The following is a 24,122-nucleotide window of genomic DNA, read 5'->3' as shown; positions in this document are numbered from 1 at the left end:
ACCAGCTTAGTCTTTCCTTCGAGATCATCCTTTTGTACTTGATCCTGGAAGCTCCTTGGGGCGAAGTGTGTACACATCTCACCAGAAATCCTAAGTGACGGGTGGGACTAAGGCCACGGTCTGCCGACACTGGTTCGCCTGGCCGAGCTCAGGACGAGCAAGGCTGGGCAGAGGTGAGGCGCGGTAACGTCAGTAATGCTCCTTCCCGGGTTTAGCTCCAGCAGGAGAGTCCCCGCTGTCACACTCGGCTTCCTCGCCAGCACAGCCTCAACACGAGGCTACTTTCTGAACTGAAAACCAGTAGGACACTAACTGACGCAGACCACTGAGGCAAACCCACAGGAGCGAGGGGTGCTCTCCCGGACGTGGCCCGTCACCCACATCTCGAGCACACGCCGCATAGAAATCACCAGCCTGGATGACTGTCAGCTCTCACCGACTTCAGGCCGAGACGCTGCAAAGCCTGTGGGAGCCACTCCCCCACGCAGCCCTGCCTTGGCCTGCTTCCTGCTTCCTGTCGCTTCTGTCAGCACAGAGGGGGGCTCAGGGCGAGGAGTGGGACTCTCACCGCTGAGTCCACCTGACCTCCGGCCCCTTCAAGCATCAAGACCAGTTGAGAGAAAGCAATAACTCACCAAAGTTCAGCACCCACCCCGCCCCCGATAGCCAAGGGTTTTCATCGTGCTCCTCACTGCGTCCCCGACAGTGAAGGCTTCCTCCTGCCTTTCCAGGTCGGGCTTCCTGCGCCTGTCTGAGGGGCACGTCACTTGGAGGGCCTCCGCAAGGCCACCCAGGGGGCCACGAACAAACAAGCTTCGTCGGCGCAGGCAGGCACTGTCTTGTAGCAACACAGGCACCCGGTTTTTTGGACAGCCTGGTTTCTTTCTAGAATTGTCCACCTCCGCACTTTGTGACACATGTCTTTGCTGTGAGCTGTGTTCTTCCAGGGAGCTTGTGGTCTCGAGTCTGTGAAGCAATTAGGGGACTTCCATTGGACAGCGGCTAGAACTCAAAAGGGCCAGAAAAGAGGTTGACGTAACTTCCCTTTCATCCCCGTCCAGCTTTCCACCCGGTCTGTTCTCAGTCCACCCACCACCCTCCCCCAAAACCGCCAGACCCCAGTACGAGCCCGCTGGCTTGCTACAAACACCGTGAGGTGAGCCAACTCGCAGGGAGTAAACCGCACCGTCTCCTCACCAGTGCTTGGGACGGAAGATGCCCGGCGGGCCCTCCCCAGCACCACCCACTCCAAGCCCAGCTCACCCACACCTCCCTTCATTGCTTTTAAGTCACTTTGTTCCACGTTTCAATGTTAGTCTGCATTCCCCTCAATCTGAGATCTTTCTTTCCATCTCTGCAGCCCTCACGTGCCAAACTTGCGGGATACCTTTTGCCTTTTTTAGAGTACTTACTACAAAGCCCCCGGACGGCAGGACCCAGTCAGCCCAGGACAGGACCCGTGCAGCGGCCGGGCCACCGGGGGGCGGGGGGGACACTTGGGAAGGAGCCGGCGAGGGCCCCGAGGCCGCACCCGGCCGGGTGTCTGTCTGCGTCCCTCACCCTGGCGCCAGGACGGCCCGCTTGCTGTCTTCCAGGACTTGGGCGCCTTCCCTCGCTGGCGCATGGACCTTTGTGGACCTTCTGTGAGAACCGTCCTGAAGCTGGCGCGAGCCACCGCTAATCTCTAGCCAGGAGGGCAGAGGCGAGGCATGGCACGGACAAGGTCCTGTTCCTCAGTCTCTGATCTCCATGTGACGGGACAACTGTGAAGACCAGTCCAGTGGAGACAGCAGTCAGCACTGTCACTTCAGTGATCTGGACTAGAAGAGAAGCTGGCTATGGGGACCAAAGTCTAGCAGATGTGAACACGGCTGACTCGCCAACAATCCGTGATGTCCCGGCAAAGAGGTCCCACAGCTCTTCTCTGGCGGCAGCCGCGGGGTTAGGCTGAGCTGCTCTCTTGCTGGTTGGGCTTCGGGACACCTGAAGCTCTTAAGGAACGCCTTTATGAGATGAGGACGAAGCAGGAAAGCTTCCGTGCGGGCTGAGCTCGTGGACATCCCGTACCGTGCGAGCAAGGCAAGAGGGGCCGTCTGCGCGGGAGGGGGCTGTGGGCCCCAGCTCCCTGGCGCGGGGTCAGCGGTGCGTGGACTCCTCGGTCCTGCTGCCTCCGTGTTTAGTGAGAGAACACTTCTCAGGCACCTGCTACTTCAAGTCTGCCTTCCCCACCACCTCCACCCCACCCCCTGCTGCCGGGGGAGACATCCCCAGCTCCAGCTTCCTCCGCCACCCACTCCTGCATCCTGCTAGCCTATCAGGGAGCTGTGATCCCCTTCCAATAAAAGTTATGCACAAATGTGAACACCTGAGACAGGGCTGGATATTTCTTCATTTTGTTCTTCTCCAGAAGTCAACAGTAACACCACATCCCCTAAACGGTAGCGCCCCAGACAAATAGGAAACAGTTTTAAATGCTTTGTCTTCTAAAAGAGTAGAATCCCTTGCAACCAGGGGAAGGGGGCTGGTAGGTTGGTTTGGCCACACAACAGAAAGAGAGCAAAACTAAACCTCATAAAGGAAGTAATTGCACTCAAACATTACCACTTCCTAGAGCCAAACAAGAAATGACTGAAGTGCCATTAAGTGACCCGTGTGACCATCGCATCGCCCGCCCCTGGGGGCCCGCGGGCACACACATGTGCTGGGGGAGCCCACACTTCCACTCTTTTAAAGAACACCTCACTTTAATGTTATTGTGTGTTTTGGAAAAGCAGTACAGTGTGTTATGTCTAGTGGGGAATACTTCCCTCCCTCTGTCCTTTCTGCAACCCCCACACATTTGAGGTTTCTATGTAAGAACCGTGTTACTGTACATGTCGACCGGGATTACTCTGGAGGTGCTCATTCATAGCACAAGCCTAAATCGAGTTCTGAACTGTCGTTCAAAGCTAAACGTCTGCATGATGTCACATCTGTTGTACCTTTGGGGAAAATTTGTATGTAAATGTACAGAAATAAAAAATGTTGCCCCATTAACAAATTTCCACTGGAATGTCTTCCCTACCTCATCTGATGGTATCCAATGAAGGGCATTTCACGACCATTGACTACAAGTAATAAAAACTCTACCTGTTTATGCAGCTCTCACTGTCCCTACTTTAGCGCCTCTGTAAACCGAGTCTTGGCTCTCACCCTGAGGGGACAGCGGGTGGCCTCTCACCTCGCTTGCAGGGTCCCGGTCTTAAAGGCAAGTAGAGGCAGAGATTGGATTGCACGCAAACTGTTCCCTTGGTGATGTTCTCAGACCACCTGAGAAGCGGGGGCCATCAGCAAACTGAAGAGTTCTTTTCTCGTGTGTATTGACGTCCTGCTAACCCATGGCCTGACGGTTCCTAGAGAGGTCAAGAAAGGACTCTCTTACACTGTGATTCTGAGAGGAAGTTCTGATAACCCAAAACTCTCTTCTTTAATGTAGTATTTTTTAACAAGAAAACACTATTTCTTTAATAAAGTATTTATACCAAACTCTTCTCTCCATAGCCCTGATTGTGTGTTACTTACTCTTCTTAGAGAGGTGCCCACTGTGCTTCCAAGCTACAATTGTGGTGGCCGCGGCCTCGGAGGTTAGCACAGGAAATCTGCAAAGGAGGCAAGCTTCTGGAACCCCAGACCTGCTCCTCTCAAGTGCCTTTATGTCTTGGCCAGAGTGTAACCACCCCTGGCTGCCTAACCACGGGCTCAATACGAGACTTTTGCCACCGCATGGACCCTGTTACAGGGCCCTAAACAATCCGCCTCCAGCAACAAAAGGGGTCCAGATGGACCTTGAAGATTAGGAAGTTCTTTGCCAGTGGTCCTCAACCTCGCCTGTACTGAGCAGCACGTGGGGAGCTTTTCAAATCTGCCAAAGCCTGGGCCCCAGGCCCTCTCAGTCTCTGGGGAAGGGCCAGGCACGGGCAATCTGTGAAGGCCACCCCCAGGGATTCGAATGTGAAGCCAGAGTTAGGAGCCACTAGCCCATGACATACTGGCTTTTGGAAAAGGGTGTGAAAGAAAATATGTAGCATGTGGAACTAGCGAGACTGGAATCCACTACATGTGGCGGGCAGGAAAAGGCTAAGGATTAAAGGTAACCAAAGCAGGTGCTTGGGACTTTGGAGAAAAGAAGGACAATGATAGCAAGAAGAGCCAGGAGGAGCTAAAGCATTTGGATCCATAACAATGAAGTAGATAAATAGCACAACTGACATCTGAATTGCCATGCCCTTTACTTGATCATGCGAAGCATGCATATATATCTAGTCCTAACGATAACCCAGCAAGGGAGAGCTTATTCCCAATTTACAGGTGAGGAAACAGGGCCCAGGGGAGTTAGAGATTCACCAAGTCCAGAAATCCAGTGAGCCGGTCCAAGGGAGAACACAGCAGGAACTGCGGTGAGCAGCCGTGCCGGGGAGGGGCTCGCCCGGAAGGGGACGGGAAGGAGCTAACCTGACACGTATTTTATAAAGACTTACTACCTTAATTCTAATGAGGAGTGTACACGGCAGGGTCATGACTAATGTACCTCTTTCCTAGATTATCAGATTAGCCCTCTGCAGTCCCAATAATATCCCATTTTAACCCCTGTCCCCTATTCCTGAGTGGCCACACACGCACTCTTGCCTGCCATTTGGCTCTTCTTCCCCAGGCAGATCGATTGCAGCTTTTTGGCCCACACTCTGGTGAGCGGAAGAAGGAAAGTTAGATGAAGATTTGAAAACAAAACGTAAACACATTAACCTAATGACAAACAGTGAAATTCAATCCATTTATTTCAATGTACATTGTACATAAGTTACAAATCCTCACTTCTGCCACTCTGCTAGAACTTTTCCGGAAAAGCCTCCATTTCTTCCTTGATCCTGTTTTCTACCAGTAATGCGAAGTTACTGTCTGTGTTTTGAAGGTTATAGCTGACAAACACCTGTTTGTTGGTCTTCCTGGCTAAAAAGAGAAAACACATTGGCACAGACGTGACTGAAATGCCTGGAGGTTGTGTGCGCCTCACACATCCCTGACAGCAGAACCATGCCTGGGAAGAGAATGGGGTCGTAGGGAGAGAAGAAGATTCTGGTTTTTAATGCTCCTCCAGGCGGCGGCTGCAAGTGCGGTCACGCAGACCCGCCCTCACTGTCCACAACACTGGTTCTGCGAGTGTGGCCCCGGTCAGCAGGAGCGCCTGGGAGTTTGTCAGAGATGCAGATTCCCAGGCTCCACCCCAGACCAACTGAGCCAGAGATTCACAAGCGCTCCGGGGGATCCAAGCCCTAATGGCTGAGTACCACTGTTCTACCTAAAAAGTTGGTTTGCCTGTTTTGTTTTGTTTTTACTTTAAAATACAGACAATGATAAAGTAATTAAAATAAAATAGTTAAGTTCTCCTTCAGTACCACCCTCTCTAGCAATTCCACTCCCTTCCCAGAGATAATCCTACATGTCTGTACGTTTCCATTTACGTCACACACACACATACATGTCTATGCATGTGCACACACACACAACAGGAGGACTTTCAATTTGATGTTGAAGATACGTGTTAGCCCCTTTCTACAAACCCATCAGAGCTGAAGCGTGCTCCTCCAACTACTACAATCCAGCCCAGTCACATGCCCAGAATCACAACACATGTCGGGCAGTAAGCCTTAATTAAACCAGTTCAGTACTGAGCACTGCAGTGCTGGGCCCCCTCCCTCGGCGTCCCCCCACACACGGGGCAAGTGCCAACTCCCACTCCCCGCAGACATCAGATGACCATGCCGGCCCTGTCAGACGGGGAGGTGAGGAGAGGGGGCTGGCAGTCAAGTCACAGCCCACTCAGCCTACTGTCGTCCAGTGGCAGGAAATTCCTTGTCCCCAGGGAGAGGCCACTCTGATTCCAATCACTCTACCTGCTAAGACAGGATCTCACCCCTTCCGGAGCAAAACTGTGTGTGCCTGCACCGTCCACCCAGCAGCCCCAGCCCTGCCCTCCGGGGCTCACAGAGCAAGGGCGCCCCGTGCACACCAAAGCCCTCCAGTGCTTCTGGGGTTACTCTGGACCCACTAGATCTTCTCTTTTCCTACTTCCTTTCATTCTCCAGATAGGATCCTATTTCAGGACACCTCTCTCTTCCCATTGCCCCTCTAGACAAGTGATGCATTTTCAACCGCAGGGTCCAGACCCAAGTTACTCGAGAGGACCAGCACAGGCCAGGGCGGCGTGATCCAGCACCTGGGCGTCAGCAGTCCCTCTGGCACTGCCAGCAGCCACATCATACCGCTGACTTTCCCAGCCTTCTCCGCGTGCTCGTCCTTGCTGGGCAACAGCTGAGCGCTGCCAGGTTTGGCTGATACAGGCAGGAGACGGCCCTTCATCAGTATCTGAGTTTAGTAAGTTGGTGGAGACATTTTTTTTGTCTACGTTTATACAGATTATAATCAATCGATGTAAACCACACGAGAAGAAAAATATTAATTAAAAAAATCATTTGCACAAAACTAAAAAAAAAAAACCAAAAAGCAAAGTAGTTTGTTGCACACAAAGTGCTACTAGGCTTCCATCACAAGGACACCCGTGAGCCCATCTTACTTTACTGGCATCAACTATTTATTCGTGATGCAGCAAACAAGCCCCCGCCAGCCTCCTCTAGCAGAACCCGTCTCCCACCCCGGGGCGATCCCCCCGGTTTCCCGGCTCTATAAACATGAGCACGCCCGTGTCTCCCCCTGACCAGGCAGGGCATGATACGGTATGTCAGCCCTTCCACACCGGCCGACGCACACGAGGAGCAAAGGGCCATCTCGCCTTCAACTTCTTTCACGTGGTTCAGAAAACAATAACATCATCAACATAGGGAATGATAACACCCGGGACTCTGGGTGAAGGCTAAGCAGGAATTCCCTGTATCTTTGCTGCAAATTTTCTGTAAATTTAAAATTACTTCCTATTAAGAAATTACCAAAGTAACTTACTAGTTGGGTAACCAGCGCACGCTAGTTCCCAGCCAGGTTTCTCTAATGCCGGGCTAAAGAAAAAGGCCAGCAGATGCTCTTGTAACACCAGAGCCGCCCTCGGGGTCTGCGCCGTCCGCACGCAGGGAACTCAGAGCGGCAGGTCTAGAGGCACCCACCCTCACCCTGGCCACGACTCCCCTGTCCGCCTCCACCGTGCGGCCACACTGCTCACGCGGGGGCTGCCCGGAGTGACTGGCAATATAAACGCCCACTGAGCAGGGATCAGGTTGGCCGAACGGTGGGCACCACTCAACTACCCGCCCCTCAACACCAGGGGCCGGGCCTCCCCCGCCTCACCCCCAGCGCCCGGCGCGTCCAGGGCACTGGCCGGGAGCACTGGTGCACACGAAGACCAAGGAGGAGACAGAGGCTGCCCCCGCTGTCCCACGTCCCCAGGCACCCTGCACATTGGCAGGGGCAGGACACAGCCATCCTCACCTCAACTACCGAGCTATTTTCAGGAAGTATGTGTTCCAGGCGCAGGAAGACGGTGGAGCCTTCAACCTCCCGCTCTTGCTTACCACCGTCTACACCACACCCGGGTCAGGCCCGCCTCCCCTCCGGCCAGCTCTGCATGACACCACATGGACACCGAAGGACAGTCCTCCTGCGCAGGCTCTGCCGCATCACGAGGAGGCGACCCCGAGCCACTGCTGATGGACACTGTGGGCATCACTCTCACTCTCCTCCCGGGAGGAGGTAACGCGCTTCCAGGAGGGAACTGAGTCACCCTGTCACTCACCGGCCTGGACAGCAGGCCGTGGGAGCCCCTCGAGAACATGCCGGCTGAGACAGTGGTCAGGGTCATGGACAGAGACGCCCTCCTTAAAGAAGACCCAACATACAAAGGTCTGTGCTTCTCTCTCAGTATAAGGATGCTTTCCTTCTCCAGGGCCTGGGCCTCGCGGGTCCCTGCAACAGCGACTCCCCACCTGGCTGCTCGTGCAGCCGCAGCCGCGGGTACGTACCTAAGCGCTGGGCAAGGCCAGCGGAGCTGGTGTCGGAAGTGTCTCCGAGGAGGGAGGTAGACACGGGGATGGAATCCTAAAAGGAAAACAAAGAACACATGCTGCTTTTCCATCGGCCAAGCTTCTGTGGCTTCGGATTCCTCCTGAGGGTGGCAGTGGCAGGTTCTGGGAGGTTGGACACATTTACCGAGAGAAGGAAGCCCCGGCATCTGTGTGGACAGCCAGGTGGGCTGACCCTCTGCTGCACGTGAGGTCAGACAGCTGGGACAGACGAAGAGCAGTCACGGAAACTGGCATCACAGTGCTGTTAGCAAGTTCTAAGACTTATTTTACATAAAAGGCTTGCTTCAGTGTTGGAAACCGCAAAGCATGCTGAAAGGCCACATTATAACCAAGAGGGAAGCCAACAAGACCATTAAGGGTACAACCGGAAGAAAGCTAATCACAGAGTCTAGGTGCCAAGTGCCCCTGGGTCCCTCTCACCCCCAAGTTAGCCATGAGCCCAGAGGGCTGGATGCCTATCTCCTCATCTGGGCCTGTTAAGAGAACACACAGCTCCATTCCCCTGAAGGTGTCTGGGTTCTGCAAGCTCAACAAGGGCCCTAGGGCACCAGCCATCAGTGTCCAAATAAGGAAAATAGGAACGTCAGAGTATGTTTGACCAATCCTCATTTCAGATAAGAAGCAGTAAAACTAAAGAAATAAATGTGGCCCTTTTGAAATATAGAAGAAATCTGACCTCCAATTACTATGGAAGTAATCCCCCTTACCATTAAAATTCCTAGCTGAAGAGAAAAAAACTCACTAACTTACAATATGGTCAAAATTACTTTTATCAAACTAGCCTTCTAAAACAAACAGCACTCAGTAGAGTCAAGTACAGAGCACTCAGTATAGAGACAAGATTTTTTTTTTTGCCTTTCTATTTTTTTAATTTATATTTAGTTAACACACAGTACGATATTGGTTTCAGGAGTAGAATTTAGTGATTCATCATTGACACCCAGTGCTCACCACAACAAGTGTCCTCCTTAATACCCATCACCCATCTAGCCCATCCCCCGCCGACCTCCCTCCGGCAACCCTCAGTTTGTTCTCGATCGTTAAGAGTCTCTCATGGTTTGTTTCCTCTTCCCTTCCCCCCACTTTCCATAATGTATGTTCATCTGTTTTCTTTCATAAATTCCACCCATGCATGAGATCATATGGTATTTGTCTTTCTCTGACTTATTTCACTTAGCATAATACACTCGAGCTCCATCCACGTCATTGCAAATGGCAAGATTTCATTCTTTTTGATGGCTGCATAATATTCCATTGTATGTATGTACCACATCTAATGGACATTTGGGTTCTCCATAGTTTGGCTATTGTTGATAATGCTGCAATAAACATCAGGGGGCACGTATCCCTTTGAACCTGTATTGTTAGTAGTATCTCTAGTAATACAATTGCTGGGTCGTAGGGTAGCTCTGTTTTTAACTTTCTGAGGAACCTCCATACTGTTCTCCAGAGTGGCTGCACCAGCTTGCATTCCCACCAGCAGCTTAAGAGGGTTCCCCTTTCTCCACATCCTCGCCAATACCTGTTGCCTCTTGTCTTGTTAATTTTAGCCATTCTGACAGGTGTGAGGTGGTATCTCATCATGGTTTTGATTTGTATTTCCCTGATGATAAGTGACACTGAACATCTTTTCACGTGTCTCTTAGCCATCTGGATATCTTCTTTGGACAAATGTCTATTCATGTATTCTGCCCATTTCTTGATTGGATTATTTTTGGGGGGGGGTGCTGAGTTTGATAAATTCTTTATAGATCTTGGATACTAACCCTTTATCAGATATGTCATTTGCAAATATCTTCTCCCAATCATAGGCTGCCTTTTAGTTTTGTTTCTTTTGCAGTGCAGCTTTTTATTTTGATGAAGTCCCAAAAGTTCATTGTTGCTTTTGTTTCACTTGCCTCCAGCAACGCATCTAGTAAGAAGCTGCTATGGCCGAGGTCAAGGAGGTTGCTGCCTGTGTTCTCCTCTAGGATGCTGATGGTTTCCTATCTCACATTTAGGTCTTTCATCCATTTTGAATTTATTTTTGTGTATGGTGTAAGAAAGTGGTGCAGTTTCATTCCTCTGCGTATTGCTGTCCAGTTTTCCCAACACCATTTGTTGAAGAGACTGTCTTTTTTTCCATTGGATGTTCCTTCCTACTTTGTAGAAGATTAGTTGACCATACAGTTGTGGGTCCATTTCTGGATTCTCTATTCTATTGATCTATGTGACTGTTTTTGTCCCAGCACCATAGTGTCTTGATGATTAGAGCTTTGTAATACAGCTTGAAGTCTGACATTATGATGCCTCGTTTTATTTTTCTTTTTCAGTATTGCTTTGGCTATTTGGGTTCTTTTGTGGTTCCATACAAATTTTAGGATTGCTTGTTCTAGCTCTGTGAAAAATGCTGGTGGTATTTTGATAGGGATTGCATTAAATGTGTAGATTGCTTTGGGTAGTACAGACATTTTAACAATGTTTGTTCTTCCAATCCATGAGCTTGGAATGCTTTTCCATTTCTTTGTGTCATCTTCCATTTCTTTCATAACTGTTCTATAGTTTCCAGAGTACAGATCTTTTACCTCTTTAGTTAGGTTTGTTCCTAGGTATCTTATTGTTTTTGGTGCAGTTGCAAATGGGATCAATTCCTTGAATTCTTTTGCTGCTGCTTCCTCATTGTTTAGAAATTCAACAGATTTCTCCACATTGATTTTATATCCTGCAACTTTGCTGAATTCATGTATCAGTTCTAGCAATTTTTTGGTGGAGTCTTTCACATTTTCTACATAGAGTATCATGTCGTCTGCAAAGAGTCAAAGTTTGACTTCTTCCTTGCTGGTTTAGATGCCTTTAATTTCTTTTTATTGTGTGATTGCTGAGGCTAAGACTTCCAGTACTATGTTAAACAGTAATGGTGAGAGTGGACATCCTTGTCTTATTCCTGACCATAGGGAAAGGCTCTCAGTTTTTCCCCTTTGAGGATGATATTAGCTGTGGGTCCTTCATATACGGCCTTTATAATGTTGAGGTATGTTCCATCTATCCCTACTTTGTTGAGGGTTTTTATCAAGAATGGATGCTGTACTTTGTCAAATGCTTCTTCTGCATCTACTGACAGGATCTTATCGCATAAATATTTACAATTGTTAGATCTTGTTGATGGATAGACCCCTTAATTATGATATAATGCTCTTTTTCTCTCTTGATATAGTATGGCTACCCCGGCTTTCTTTTGACATCCATTAGCATGACAGATGGTTCTCCATCCCCTCACTTTCAATTTGCAGGTGTCTTTAGGTTTAAAATGAGTGTCTTATAGGCAACATATAGATGGATCTTGTTTTGTTTTGTTTTGTTTTTTATCCATTCTCATACCCTATGTCTTTTGATTGGAGCATTTAGTCCATTTACATTCAGAGTGATTATTGAAAGATATGAATTTAGTGCCATTGTGTTACCTACAGAGTTGATGTTTCTGGTGATGTTCTCTGGTCCTTTCTAATCTTTGTTGCCTTTGATCTTTTTTTCTCCACCTGAAGAGTCCCCCTTAAAATTTCTTGCAGGGCTTGTTCAGTCGTCACAAACTCCTTTAGTTTTTGTCTGGGAAACTCCCTCTCCTATTCTGAGTGACAGCTTTGCTGGATAGATTTCTTGGCTGAATATTTTTCCCATTTACCACGTTGAAGATATCCTACCACTCTCTTCTGGCCTACCAAGTTTCTGTGGACAGATCTGCTGCAAATCTGATCTGTTTTCCTTTGTAAGTTAAGGACTTTTTTTCCCTTGCTGCTTTCAGGATTCTTTCCTTGTCTGTGTATTTTGTGAGTCTGACTATGCTATGCCTTGCTAATGGTCAGCTTTTGTTGAATTTAATGGGAGTTCTCTGTGCTTCTTGGATTTTGATGTCTGTGTTCTTCCCCAGTTTAGGGAATTGCAGCTATAATTTGTTTGAATAAACCTTCTGCCTCTTTTTCTCTCTCTACATCTTCTGGGACTCCCATGAAACGAATGTTAATACGTTTTAATAAGTCGCTGACTTCCCTAAGTCTACCTTTGTGTTCCATTACCTTTCTTTCCCTCTTCTTTTCAGCTTCATTATTTTCCATCATTTTATCTTCTATATCACTGATTCGCTCCTCTGCTTCATCCATCCTCATTTTTATGGCCTCCTTTGGTGTTTGCTTCTTGGTTATAGCATTTTTTAATTTCGGCCTGACTAGATTTTAGTTCTTTTATCTCTGCAATAAGGGATTCTCTTGTGTCTTTTATGCTTTCTTCAAGCCCAGCTAGTATCCTTATGATTACTATTTTAAATTCTAGTTCAGACATCTTACTTATATCTGTACTGATGAAATCCCTGTCCATGGGTTCTACTTCTTGTTCTTTTGGGGTGAATTCCTGCATCTTGTCATTTTGTCCAGAAAAGAAGACAGAAAAAACAAACAAATAAAAAACAAAAAACAAAGAAAAAATACCCAAAAAAGTAATCTTGGGTGTGTTTTAGTCTGCTTGTTAAAAGAATCTAGATCCAAAACTTTAAAAATAAAGAAGTAAAATAAAATAAAATGAAAATAAACAAAAAAATAAAAAAATATTTAAATATATGTTAAAAAATAATAATAAAAGGAACAGAAAAAAGAAAATAAATGAATAATAAAAAAACAAAGCATAAAAGTAAAAAGGAAGCTAGATCCTATTTCCCCTAGAGCTGAAGCTTTGCAGCACTCTATGATTAGTAGACTTGGTACCAGCCCGTTGTTTGTGCTGGTCTTCTGAGGGGAGGGGCCTGCTGGGCTTGATTCTCAGGTGGCTGGCCCTAGTGGAAATGGGCCTCCTGGGCGCAGGGGAGCAGGGCTTGGTGTAAGCGGACCAGCCTCCACTAGGTGGTGCATCTTGCTCCCTGAAGGCTTTCCATGCTGATGGGCAGGATGAACATGGTGGCAACCCATGCACTAGCCCTGGAGCTGACGGTTCACAACCCTAGTCTTCACTGAGCCTTCATGGAAGAGCAACCAATCACCCCTCATGTTCCCAGTTTCCATCAGAACCCTGCACTCACCCTGCCTGTATCCAAGCTTTTTTATCTCAGGCACATGACTTAGTTTCAAGACTCCAAATTTTAGGGACTCCCATGGCACTGACCCACACTGTTCCTCTGGGGGAGGGTCTCCCCACACTTTTGCAGTTTGCCGCCCATCCCAGGAAAGCAGTCTCACCACCGCACAGCAGTTCGCAGTTTATAGCAAAACTGAGCAGAAAGCCGGAACCAAGACCTGCTGCTCTCAGCCAGCATCCCCACTCCTCTGCCTGGGAACAGCACAGCACCTTGGCACCACCCATTCTTCCTGCAACCCAGGGAATCCTCAGACCACCCTGTCACTCCTGGCACTCTGCCCTGCTTCACCACCTGAGCACCTTTTAGCCAGGGACGTGCCCCACGGTAGTGGACTTCTAAAAGTTCAGATTTTGCACTCTGCTGCTTAAATACTTTGTGGCAACCTCTGAAAGCAGGGTCCCTCCCTGCCTCTGTACCCAGTTATATCTCCCCAAGTCAACTTTCCACACCTCCTACCTTCCAAAAGGTGGTCATTTTTCTACTTATAGACTTAAAGTTTTTGCTCTCTCAGACCTCAGATTGATTTCTTGGGTGTTCAGAATGATTTGATAACTAGCTGTGTTCAAGGGACAAGACAAGCCCCTATTCCTCCACCATCTTAACTCTTCCCTGCCAGGAGGCAAGATTTTTAGAGGAACAAGCATGTGCCGCCAGAGGCTCTGGGGTGGGCACCCCTCGCCCCACACTGTCCAGGTAGAGACAGGTAACCTGAATAAACACCTACTATGTGCCCGATACTGTGCGCAGGGCACAGATCAGTGACTGCTCCTTGTCTCCTAGTGGTTCAAAGTCACTTCAAAAGGAGAAAGAACTTGTTCAGGTCTATAAGAGATGATCAAAAAAACACAGGATGAAAATGAAAGCATTTACTGCAAGCTTTTTTGTTGAAAAGATAACAAAAACATGAACTCAATTAATGAATTTGCTGTTTATAAGTTTCAAGTTCAATATTCAGCTATATGCTAACAGTATTTACAGTTAAACTTTTAGAAACAGAAAATCTACTTTAAGGTGATCGTTTCCCAACAAAAACAAAACTAAAAACCTTATGTTGTTACCCTTAGTACTTCATTATTTCCAAAATCTTACTATACCCAGCTGGTCTCCGAGGCACACACATGCTTAGACAGTTTTACTATGGCTGGAGCACCACTGTCCACTCCAAGTGGGCCCAACAGTCCTACACCATCTGAGCACGTAGGGCCCCTATAGCATCCTTGTTCTAAAGCCTGTCAGTGCCACAGACAGACCACGTGATACAAGGCAGGCCAGCTGGAAGAGCAGCAGAATGGTATGGTTTTGTTCTATATGGTCTTGTCTTATATGTGGAGGTCGAGGGGGAAGGGAGGAGGGGGAGACGTCACAGACCCTTTGGTGCCACTCTCCACACATGGGCCAAAAACCTTTTTCTGGGAAGGGCCAGAGGATAAATCGTTTAGTTTTTATGGACTACAAGGTCCAGTTTTAAATGTTCACCTCTGCCATCCAAATACAAAACCTGCGACAGACATTACTGAATGGATGGGCAGAACTATGTTCCAGTAAAACTTGGTTACAAAAGTAGAAGGCAGGCCAGCCCCTAAGCCATGGTTTGCCAAGCCCTGTTCCACAGGAATCTTGTTTCCTGCTTTAAGCTATGGTCTACACCTCTTCTCTCCAGCTGGAGAGTGGGTGCCCTGCTGCAGGAAGACAATGTACAAGACTGAACTTCTGACAGGTCTGGTAACTGAGACTGGCCCCTTTTCCTCTCCCTACCTGCTCTTGATAGAGTGTGAGCTTCCAGATGAGGAAATATACCCTACTAGGAGCTATGACTACCAAATGGTCTGACTGCCAAAGTGCACCAAAGCAGCGCATGGGAGGAATCCTGAAACTGATTCAAGGAAGCAATGCCTGGTCTTACCAATCAGTAGTCCTGTGCCCCATGTGACCCACAGCCTTACCCACTGTCTATGACTACAGCCTAAGGACTAGGAAAGAAAGAAGGTGAGGTGGCTCCAGAGCATCACAACCTCCAAACACGCAGCCCCACCCATCACCTCGTGCCCCCATAGGCCCTCCACCTCTCCTCCAATGAAAGAAGGAACTGCCACCTGCCCAAAGGCCCAGCTGCCAGTACCCACCAGAAAAGAAATAAAAGAAAACCCGCCCAGGAAAAGAAGAGCAAGAAGGGAAAGGGCAGAGAGGGATACTGTGTGAAGACATCCAGAAGTCCCATTCAGAGGCTGTCTCCTTCCTGAAACTTTACCCAGATCCTGCCTGATGGCTCACTCCTCTGATTTCCTACCACCCCAAGGTCCCCTCGGAGATTACAGTCCTTACTGCTGCAGGCTCCTGGTAGCCCTCCCTAGCAAACCTGGAGGTCCTTGAGGGAGGCCTCATTCATTCACTCAACAATTTAATGAGCAGCTTGTCAGGCACTAAGGTTACAAAGACTCATAAAACAGACAAACCTCACCACCACCACACCCACCACCACCACCACCAATACTGATAATTAATTGCAGAGGGAGCAACATCTGGGGACATGCCTATGTGCTAAAGCAGCCAGGAGTGGGCAGGAGGAGGGTGGGAGCAGGGGAGCTCTACCAGGTAACAGAGCCTAAAGAGTTACTGTGAAGTCTCTGAACTGTGCTCTGAGGGTACCTCTTGAAAGGTCTGGAGCAGAGGAATGACAATATCTGATTGCTGTCTGCTGCCCTGTAGAGAACTGGCCATAAGGCAGTGTTGTGGGCTGAATCACATCCTCCAAAAAGATAAGTGCACATCCTAACCCCTAGCACCTGTGAATGTAACTTTTTTTTTTTTTTTTTTAAGAAATAGGGTCTCTGCAGATGTAATTAAGCTGGAATTTAAGATGAGGTCATAATGGAATAGGGTGGTCCCTTAATTTATTATGACTGGTGTCTTTACAAGTAAAGACACAGAGAAAGACACACAGAAAAGGCCAGTGACATTGAGTGATGCTGCAAGCCAAGGAATGCCAAGGACTTCCAGCAACACCAGCTGATGGGAGAGGCATGGGAACGTTTCTCCCTCAGAGCCTCCAGAAGGACCAGACCTGCCGACACCTTGATTTCAGACTTCTGGCCTTCTGAACTGTGAGAGAATAAATCTTAGTTGGTTTAAGCCACCCAGCTTGTGGCACTTTGCCACAAGCATCTCTAAGAAATTAACACAGGCAGCAAAGGGGGGAATGAGGCAAGGAAAAGGAGATGCTGCAGGTTTGGCCCAGGGTGGCAGGCCTGAAAGGAGGTGATGGGTGTGCAGAGGCCGCTTTGAGGCAACCAACTTGAACAGTGGAAACCTGAGTACAGTAGAAGGACCCACAGTGCCCTCCAACCTCTTAGCTGAATACAAACAGGCCCATTAGGCGACCCACCTAAGCCCTAGCTAACCAGTGGGTTACTTACACCCCAAAACAGGTACCAAAAAAAGGAGGAACATTCCATATGTTCCCATACCTCCTCACCTTCCCCCTTATCTCCAGTTCCCCAACACTGCCTCCTGGCAGACAGTCTCTCCCATGCTGTCCTTCCCGCTGTGCATTCAATAACCTTCTGTCTCCTTTGTTCTGTCTTGGGTGAATTCTTTCACTGACCCTGCCAACGGCCTCCACCTCATGGGGTCGCCCCACATGCTGGCTGGATTCCCCCCATGTTCTGATGGAGCGCCTTGCCTACAGATTCACTGACACTCCCATGTGGAGAGTGGAAGACAGAGTAATCAAAGTTTGAATGCAGTTTCCACAACAGGGATGGGATGGCTGTGAAAGATGCAGGTCTGCGGGAAGAGGTTAAGAGTTCGGTCTTAAATATGTCTAGCGTGAGATGCCTATTAAACTTTCAGGCGGAAACAGAGGAGTCCAAAATTCAGGAAAGAGGTCTGTACTAGAAACAAAGAAAATTCGGTGTGGCCAATACAGAGAAGGCATGAAAACTAAGAGGTGGATGCCATCCCCCAGGGCAGGAGTGTGACCAGAAACCCAGAGGTCCTACGACAGAGCCCCACTGAACATCCAACTACAGAGAGGGGCTAGGAGAGCCAGCAGTGGGGCGCCCGCCTTAAAGGTAGAGGAGGCCCTGGGGGCCCACGCGCCGGCCGGACCGCACCCCGTTCCCCTCGGGTGGTGCAGGTCCGGACCGCACCCCCGTTCCCTAAGACACCACAGTAAGAGTTCCGGGGAGCCCCCAGGCCCCTGGGCCCAGGAAAGACCTGAGGGCCACGCGCACGCACCTAGGAGGCTGAAACCCCCTCTGGTACCCCACTTGCGCCGGGACGCTCGGTTACCCTCCGTCCCAGCCCCCGCCCCCACACCGGCCCGCTCCCTTGGGCCTCCACCCCCCACGCCTGCCCGGCCTCCCCCGCCGCGCCCCCCGTCCTCTCCCCCCCACCCCAGCCCCGGCCCCCTTCAGGACCTCCCCGACCGCGTTCGCCGGCCCTCTCCGCCCTCCCCCTCGCCCCCGCCCCGACCTGCACTCACGTAGCGGTTGCACATGGCCACGGCGAGGTTGCGCAGGTGCGGCGTGGCTCCCACCCACAGGAAGAGCGAGTCCGTCAGCCGCATGACATGGAAGTGGACGAGCTGCTCCCACAGCCTCGCGCTGAAGTTGTGCAAGGAGACGTCCCCGCCCGCGGCGGCCCGCGGCCCCTCCATGCCGCCTGGCGGGCCCCGTCCCGCTAGCGCCGAGACTCCGGCAGCGCTGCCGGCGCGGAGCCTGGCCAGACCCAAGCAAGCGAGCGCCGAGAGGCCGAGCGCGCGCCTTCACTCTCGGTCCCGGGGCGCCGGCAGGGCGGGCCCGGGGAGGAGGAGGGGCTCACCCGGGGCCGGGGCGGGGCCGGGGCGGGGGCGGGGGCGGGGCGGGTCCAGGAGTGGGCGGGGCCGGGCTTCTAGCTCTCGCGCGGTAGGCAGAGCGCGGACTGCGCGGTTCCCCCGCCTCTCCCAGCGCTGGGGTTTGCTGAAAACTTGCGGTCATCAGCGACAAGGGCAGGGCCGGCGTCAGGGGGCTAATCTCAGGGTGTCCAGGGCCGCCGGGCAGAACTCGCCCTCGCTTGTTCCCTCCCTCCTCCTTAGTGCTTGATAAGTGGCATTCATGTGCTGGCGCTAGCTGCAGCGTCATCCCAGGTCGTGACTCGTAGCCCTTTGGAGACACTTTTTTTTTTTTACTTTTTTTTATTGTTATGTTACTCACCATACATTACATCATTAGTTTTTGATGTAGTGTTCCATGATTCATTGTTTGTGCATAACACCCAGTGCTCCATGCAGAACATGACCTCTTTAGTACCCATCACCAGGCTAACCCATCCTCCCACCTCCCTCCCCTCTAGAAGCCTCAGTTTGTTTTTCAGAGTCCATCGTCTCTCAGGGTTCGTGGAGACCATCACTTTTTAATTAGTTCCTTAAGCGCTCCTAGCGCAGCCACCTCCCATCACCTCGTCTTTGGTTTGGTTTACCAAAATCCCCCTCCCCTAGGAGCCCTGTACCTTCAGGGAAGCCTTGAATGCAGTTACCTTTGAGAAAGGCGGCGATATTGGAAGAAAGCCTCCAAAAAGTGTGACCACTAAAGTTGGCAGGAAGGCACTCTTGGACTCAGACCCCCTGAGGTTTGCAATCACATACAAGCCAGGGCCTTGGGCTGACTTTTAATCTTTCTGAGACTCTGTTTCCTCGTGGACAAAACAGAAATAAGAATAGGTACCTTTCAGAGGAGTGGAAAGGAGTAGGTGCCAGTATGTGGGAAGCACGGTTAATGGTGGCCATTATAACTAAGGGACCCTTTAATCTGAGTCACTTTGGGACACTGCAGAGTTGAAATAAGGAAGCCTTCAATATCAGAGAGAATGTTTGAGGTAAAAGCAAGCAGGATCCATTTTGTCAGGTTCTGTTACAACAGACCGTTGGGTTTTATGTCAGAACTATCACAGTCCTACTTTTTAAAGCTCTAATAGGTCTCAGTAGACAAAATTTAAATGTAAAAGGTTACATTTGTAACCATGTAAAATGTAAAAGGTTTGTTCTGTTTGCTAATTATCAATGATTCAATACAATAGTTAACTTTCAGGTCAATATTTTTAACAGCTATATTCAGGTATAATTGACATACAATAACTACACATCTAAAGTGTATAAATGGAAGTTTTGACACACGTATAACCCATGAAACCATGGCTACAATCAAGATAGTGAACATGTCCATCACCCCCAGAGGTTTCCTCAAGCCCCTTTATAACCTTTTCTGCTCCCCCCCGGCCACTAATATGCATTTTGTCACTTCAGCTTAGTTTGGATTTTCTAGAGTTTTAGATAAATGGAATCCTAGAGTATGTACAATTTTTTGTCTGCCTTTTCACTCATCATAATTGAGATCCGTCCATTGTTGTGTGTATCAATAGTTCACTCCTTTTTATTGCGGAGCGGTATTCCGTCGTTCGGCCGCACCACTATTTGTTTATTCCTTCACATGTTGATGTTCATTTGGGCTGTTTCCAGTTTGGGGCTATTACACTAAAGCGGCTACCCCTATGCTTTCATCTCTGGTAGATAAACACCTAAGAGTAGAATGGTTGTATCATATGGCAGTTGTATGTGTAATTTCTTTTTTCTTTTTTAAGATTTTATTTATTTATTTATTTATTTGAGAGAGGGAGAGAGAAGAAGAGGGAAAAGGACAAGCAGACTCTGCAGAGAGTGGGGAGCCCAAATGTGGGGCTCGATCCCAGGACCCTGAGATCATGATCTGAGCCAAAATCAAGGGTAGGACGCTTAACCAACTGAGCCACCCAGGTGCCCCTGTATGTATAACTTTTAAAGAACCTGATGAACTGTTTTCTGTAGTGATTATACCATTACATTCCCATCAGTGTATGGAGTTCTGCGTCCTCCCCATCCCCATCAAACAGCAAGGACCATGTCAACTACTTGATATGGTCAAGCTTGTTCATTTTAACCATTCTAAGCAGTGTGTAGTGGTATCTCATTGTGGTTTCAATTGGCATTTCCTTATTTACTAGGAAATCTCAAAAAAAATTTTTTTAATTAAAAAATTTTTAAAAAAAGAAGATAGCAGGAAGGGAAGAATGAAAGGGGGGAAATCGGAGGGGGAGACGAACCATTAGAGCCTATGGACTCTGAGAAACAAACTGAGGGTTCTAGAGGGGAGGGGGGTAGGGGAATGGGTTAGCCTGGTGATGGGTATTAAAGAGGGCACGTTCTGCATGGAGCACTGGGTGTTATACGCAAACAATGAATCATGGAACACTGCATCAAAAACTAATGATGTAATGTCTGGTGATTAACGTAACATAATAAAAAAATAAATAAAAAATAAAAATAAAATTTAAAAAAGGAAATCTCAGGTCCTACTTAATGCCAACACAAAAACGAACTCAAAATTAGACCTAAACATAAAACTTAAAACTATAAAACTTCTAGAAGAAAACATAGGAGAAAATCTTTGTGATCTTTAATTAAATGAAGATTTCATAGATAAAACAGCAAGCTCCATAAAAGAACAAATTGATAAATGGGACCAATGGAGCAGATAACCTCACCACATTGCAGCTCTAATACCTTCTCATGCTTCATCCCCTAGGAAACAAACAATTTTTAAAATGAGAATTTATAGCTAAAGAATCCAGAAGAACTGTCTGGGAAAACTGAGGCAACTAGTTAACAGCATATTGCCTCACTGTCCTCTCCACACCCACTCAGCACAGCTTGAAGCGAACTCCTCGCTGCTCCTAGAGCTGGGCACTGAGCACTGCTGGGAAAACCACCTAACCAGCAGGCATGGCCCCAACAATCAGCTGCCCCTCAAACACTACCCTGGACTCCCTTAGACTGTGTCCTCTCTCATTTACTCTCAGGACTATTCTCCTCAAGCCCTAACCCTATCCAAGCTCAAGTTCACCAGATAAGGTGCTTCTAATTTTACAAAGAAAACATAGATTATCTGGCTTGATTTCCCCAACACCTTGTTCCTCTACTCAAACCCTTATCTTCATCTGACCCCATTCCTACCACCTTCTCCTCCTCCCATTACCATGAGTTTCCCTTCCTCTTATCGAAGGTTAATCTATCCACCTGTGCTCAGACCCTATCCTTCTCCACATCCTCAAGAGCCCCACTCTGTCAACTTTGGTGGCTTCTCCATAGACTCTGTGGTGGGCGCTGAGATGTGCCACCTAGATCCCCCTTCAAGAAAGGACTTGTCCCAGCTGCCGGAAATGCTGTTAGCAGACAGTCATCCACTGTCACCTCCTTTGGAGTCCGCACACCCTTCCCAGGACAGCTCACATCCAGTGACTGATGGAGGCAGCTGTACAGGGGCCAGGCCATTTCGGCCCAACTGTGATGTGCCATTTTTGCTCCAGAGTGCCTGTGGATTCAACTGAGGCCAACTGCGAGAGTTTATTCACCCTACACCATCAGAAGAAACTGTGGTTGGACGATCAGGAGGCTGAGTGCAGTCACCCCAATAAAATCTTATGGTCCCTTGCTCAGTTTCTGGACCTGGAACCCAATAACTAAAGACATAGCCAAGTCTCGGGGCGCCTGGGTGGCTCAGTCGTTAAGCGTCTGCCTTCGGCTCAGGTCATGGTCCCAGGGTCCTGGGATCGAGCCCCGCATCGGGCTCCCTGCTCAGCGGGAAGCCTGCTTCTCCCTCTCCCATTCCCCCTGCTTGTATTCCCTCTCTCGCTGTGTCTCTCTCTGTCAAATAAATAAATAAAATCTTTAAAAAAAAAAAAAAAACAGACATAGCCAGGTCCCCTGCAACACCATATTAAGTATACGCCGTATGAGCATCCAGCCCCTCCCCAAAAAGACCAAAGGTCATTTAGTCAAGTAACACTATACTAGGGAAAAGGAAGACCCGAACATCTCAAGAGTCAGAGTTGGACTTGAGTGAGATACCAAGATCTGAAGTGTCATCACGGTCCTCCTGCTAAAATGGGGGCATATGGGAACCGGACAATACATACAGTCCTGGCTAAGGGTCCATGTGGTCTGCAGACCCATCCGGGATCATTTGCCTGGTCCCTGAATATATAACTGGGATAGGCATACTTGGAAGTTCACACAATTCCCGCAGTGGGTCCTTGGCCTGTGGGGTAAGAGCTCTCATAGTGGAGAAAGCTCTGTGACAGCCTATGAAACTGTCCCTTCCCCAGCCAAGCAATACTGCATCGAGGGGAGGATGGTGGAATTTGGTGCCAGCCTTAGGGATCCAAAGGATGCAGTGGTGGTGGTCTTCATCGTATTTCTCCTTCCGCAGCTGAATTCTGGAAGATGATAACAGACTACAACAAACTCAACCTATGAGCAGTCCCAATTGCAGCTGATGTGGTATCTTTATTTATTTATTTATTTATTTATTTATTTATTTATTTATTTGACAGAGAGAGACACAGCGAGAGAGGGAACACAAGCAGGGGAGTGAGAGAGGGAGAAGCAGGCTTCCCACGGAGCCGGGAGCCTGATGTGGGGCTCCATCCCGGGACCCCAGGACCCCAGGATCATGACCTGAGCTGAAGGCAGATGCTTAATGACTGAGCCACCCGGGCACCACTGATGTGGTATCTTTGAGAGAGCAGCATAATAAGGCCGCAGGGACATAGTATGTGGCCAACAATCTGGGAAATGCATTCTTTTCTATTCTAATCAGAAAAGAGGGGCAGAAACAGTTTGCATTTCCATGGGATGGACAACAAGATTCACACAGAGCTTTGCCCAGGACCATGTTCACGCTCCACCCTCTGTCAGGACGTCGTGAAGAGATCTAGGCTGTCCAGACATCCCACAGAGCATCGTGCTGATGCGCTAGAGCACCATCACCTCCATTGCACCAGTGTCCTGTCTTTAGTTCGCACCTCTGGCTGTATGGGGGATCCCACAGGAATGGCAACGAATGAGTTAAGAGCCTGAGCTGGGTTTCCGGATGGGTCCGTGTAGGGGCGCAAGCTACACCCAGTACACTTGTGCTGTAGCCATACTCTGGCAGGGCACCTGGCCAGCCACGTTGTGAGTCCACGTAGACTCATGAGTGGAGGGCCAGGCATTGACCAGGCTGATCAGGAAACTCTGGGGAGAAAGACTGGAAGACAGAGGATAGGACAGGGCAGTCTGGGGAAGAGGCATGTGGATAGTGTCCACCAAGTGTGAAGATCATTGGGCCACCTGTAATGACCCAGAGAGAACATGAGTAGACAGAATGACTCAACCAGTTGATGTTAGCTGGCCCCTGTCTTCGGCCACCCCAGGGCTGGTACAATGAATGGGCCACGGACAAAAGAGCCATGGTAGGTTATGCAGGAGCCAACAGCATGGGATTCCGCTTACCAAAGCTGTTCTTGCTGTTGCTGTCACCAAACATCCTCCCTACCCACAGAGGCCCAGGCCGAGGCTGTCATGGCACCCCCATGGCACCAGTTCTCCTCAAGGAGAATGGACCGCTACCTCGCAAGCTGGTGATGTGGGGCTCTTCCCACCCAGAAGGGCCAGCAATCGGTTCTGATGGAATAGAACCACATTCCAGGTGTGGGCTTGCCCTTCCTGTCCGCAGAGCCTTCATGCCATTATCTGAGCGCTTACAGAGTGCGGGATCCTCCAGCATGGCATCGCACAGAACGTCACGTGAGACAGCCAAAAAGGTGGGAGAGTGGGCCCAGAGCCATGGGAGCCACTGGCCACAGGACACCGTCTGTGCCACCCACAAGCTGCCCACTGAAGACCAAAATGCTCAGAGATGGTAATTTAGGAGGATGGAGAACCATCCCCCAAGACCCTTTATGTAGCTTGAACGAAAGGACTATATATGGTGCTGTGTTCCCAGCAGGAAGACCACATGAGTCAGGGATCCAAGAGGGGAAGCAGGAGCAGCCCGTCCTATCACTCCCCCAGCCGGGACAGGGGACTGGGCTTCCCAAAGCTGCACTTGTGGGCCTGCTTCCCAAAG

General features: G+C 49.3%; 1 protein-coding gene across 2 annotated transcripts; it reads right to left on the bottom strand.

Annotated features, from left to right (window-relative positions):
• Positions 1-12: 12 nt before the first annotated feature.
• PSMG4 (proteasome assembly chaperone 4) lies at positions 13-17,942 on the bottom strand. 2 transcript variants are annotated; one of them, XM_032424884.1, is made up of 3 exons: positions 17,648-17,942; positions 8,004-8,079; positions 13-3,392 (listed from the first exon to the last, which is right to left on the bottom strand). In XM_032424884.1, the coding sequence occupies exons 1-3, from the start codon at positions 17,819-17,821 to the stop codon at positions 3,301-3,303; spliced, it is 342 nt and encodes a 113-aa protein (XP_032280775.1). In that variant the 5' UTR covers positions 17,822-17,942; the 3' UTR covers positions 13-3,300. The 2 variants fall into 2 exon arrangements, with proteins under 2 accessions (XP_032280775.1, XP_032280774.1); XM_032424883.1 differs by lacking the exon at positions 13-3,392 and adding an exon at positions 4,797-4,986.
• Positions 17,943-24,122: the final 6,180 nt, after the last annotated feature.

This window comes from Phoca vitulina, unplaced genomic scaffold, assembly GCF_004348235.1.
Source record: "Phoca vitulina isolate PV1807 unplaced genomic scaffold, GSC_HSeal_1.0 scaffold31, whole genome shotgun sequence".
NCBI classification, from domain to species: domain Eukaryota; kingdom Metazoa; phylum Chordata; class Mammalia; order Carnivora; family Phocidae; genus Phoca; species Phoca vitulina.
This window is presented reverse-complemented; position numbering and strand designations above follow the sequence as displayed.

What these genes read in the sequence shown, in the direction of transcription:
- PSMG4 (XM_032424883.1), bottom strand. Translation starts at nt 17,821, where the DNA reads ATGGAGGGGCCGCGGGCCGCCGCGGGCGGGGACGTCTCCTTGCACAAC. An exon ending in TGGCCATGTGCAACCGCTAC is followed by an intron (nt 8,080 to 17,647) that starts GTGAGTGCAGGT and finishes TTTTCCTTTTAG; the next exon opens with GATTCCATCCCCGTGTCTAC. An exon ending in TGGCCTTGCCCAGCGCTTAG is followed by an intron (nt 4,987 to 8,003) that starts GTACGTACCCGC and finishes TTCTCTTTTTAG; the next exon opens with CCAGGAAGACCAACAAACAG.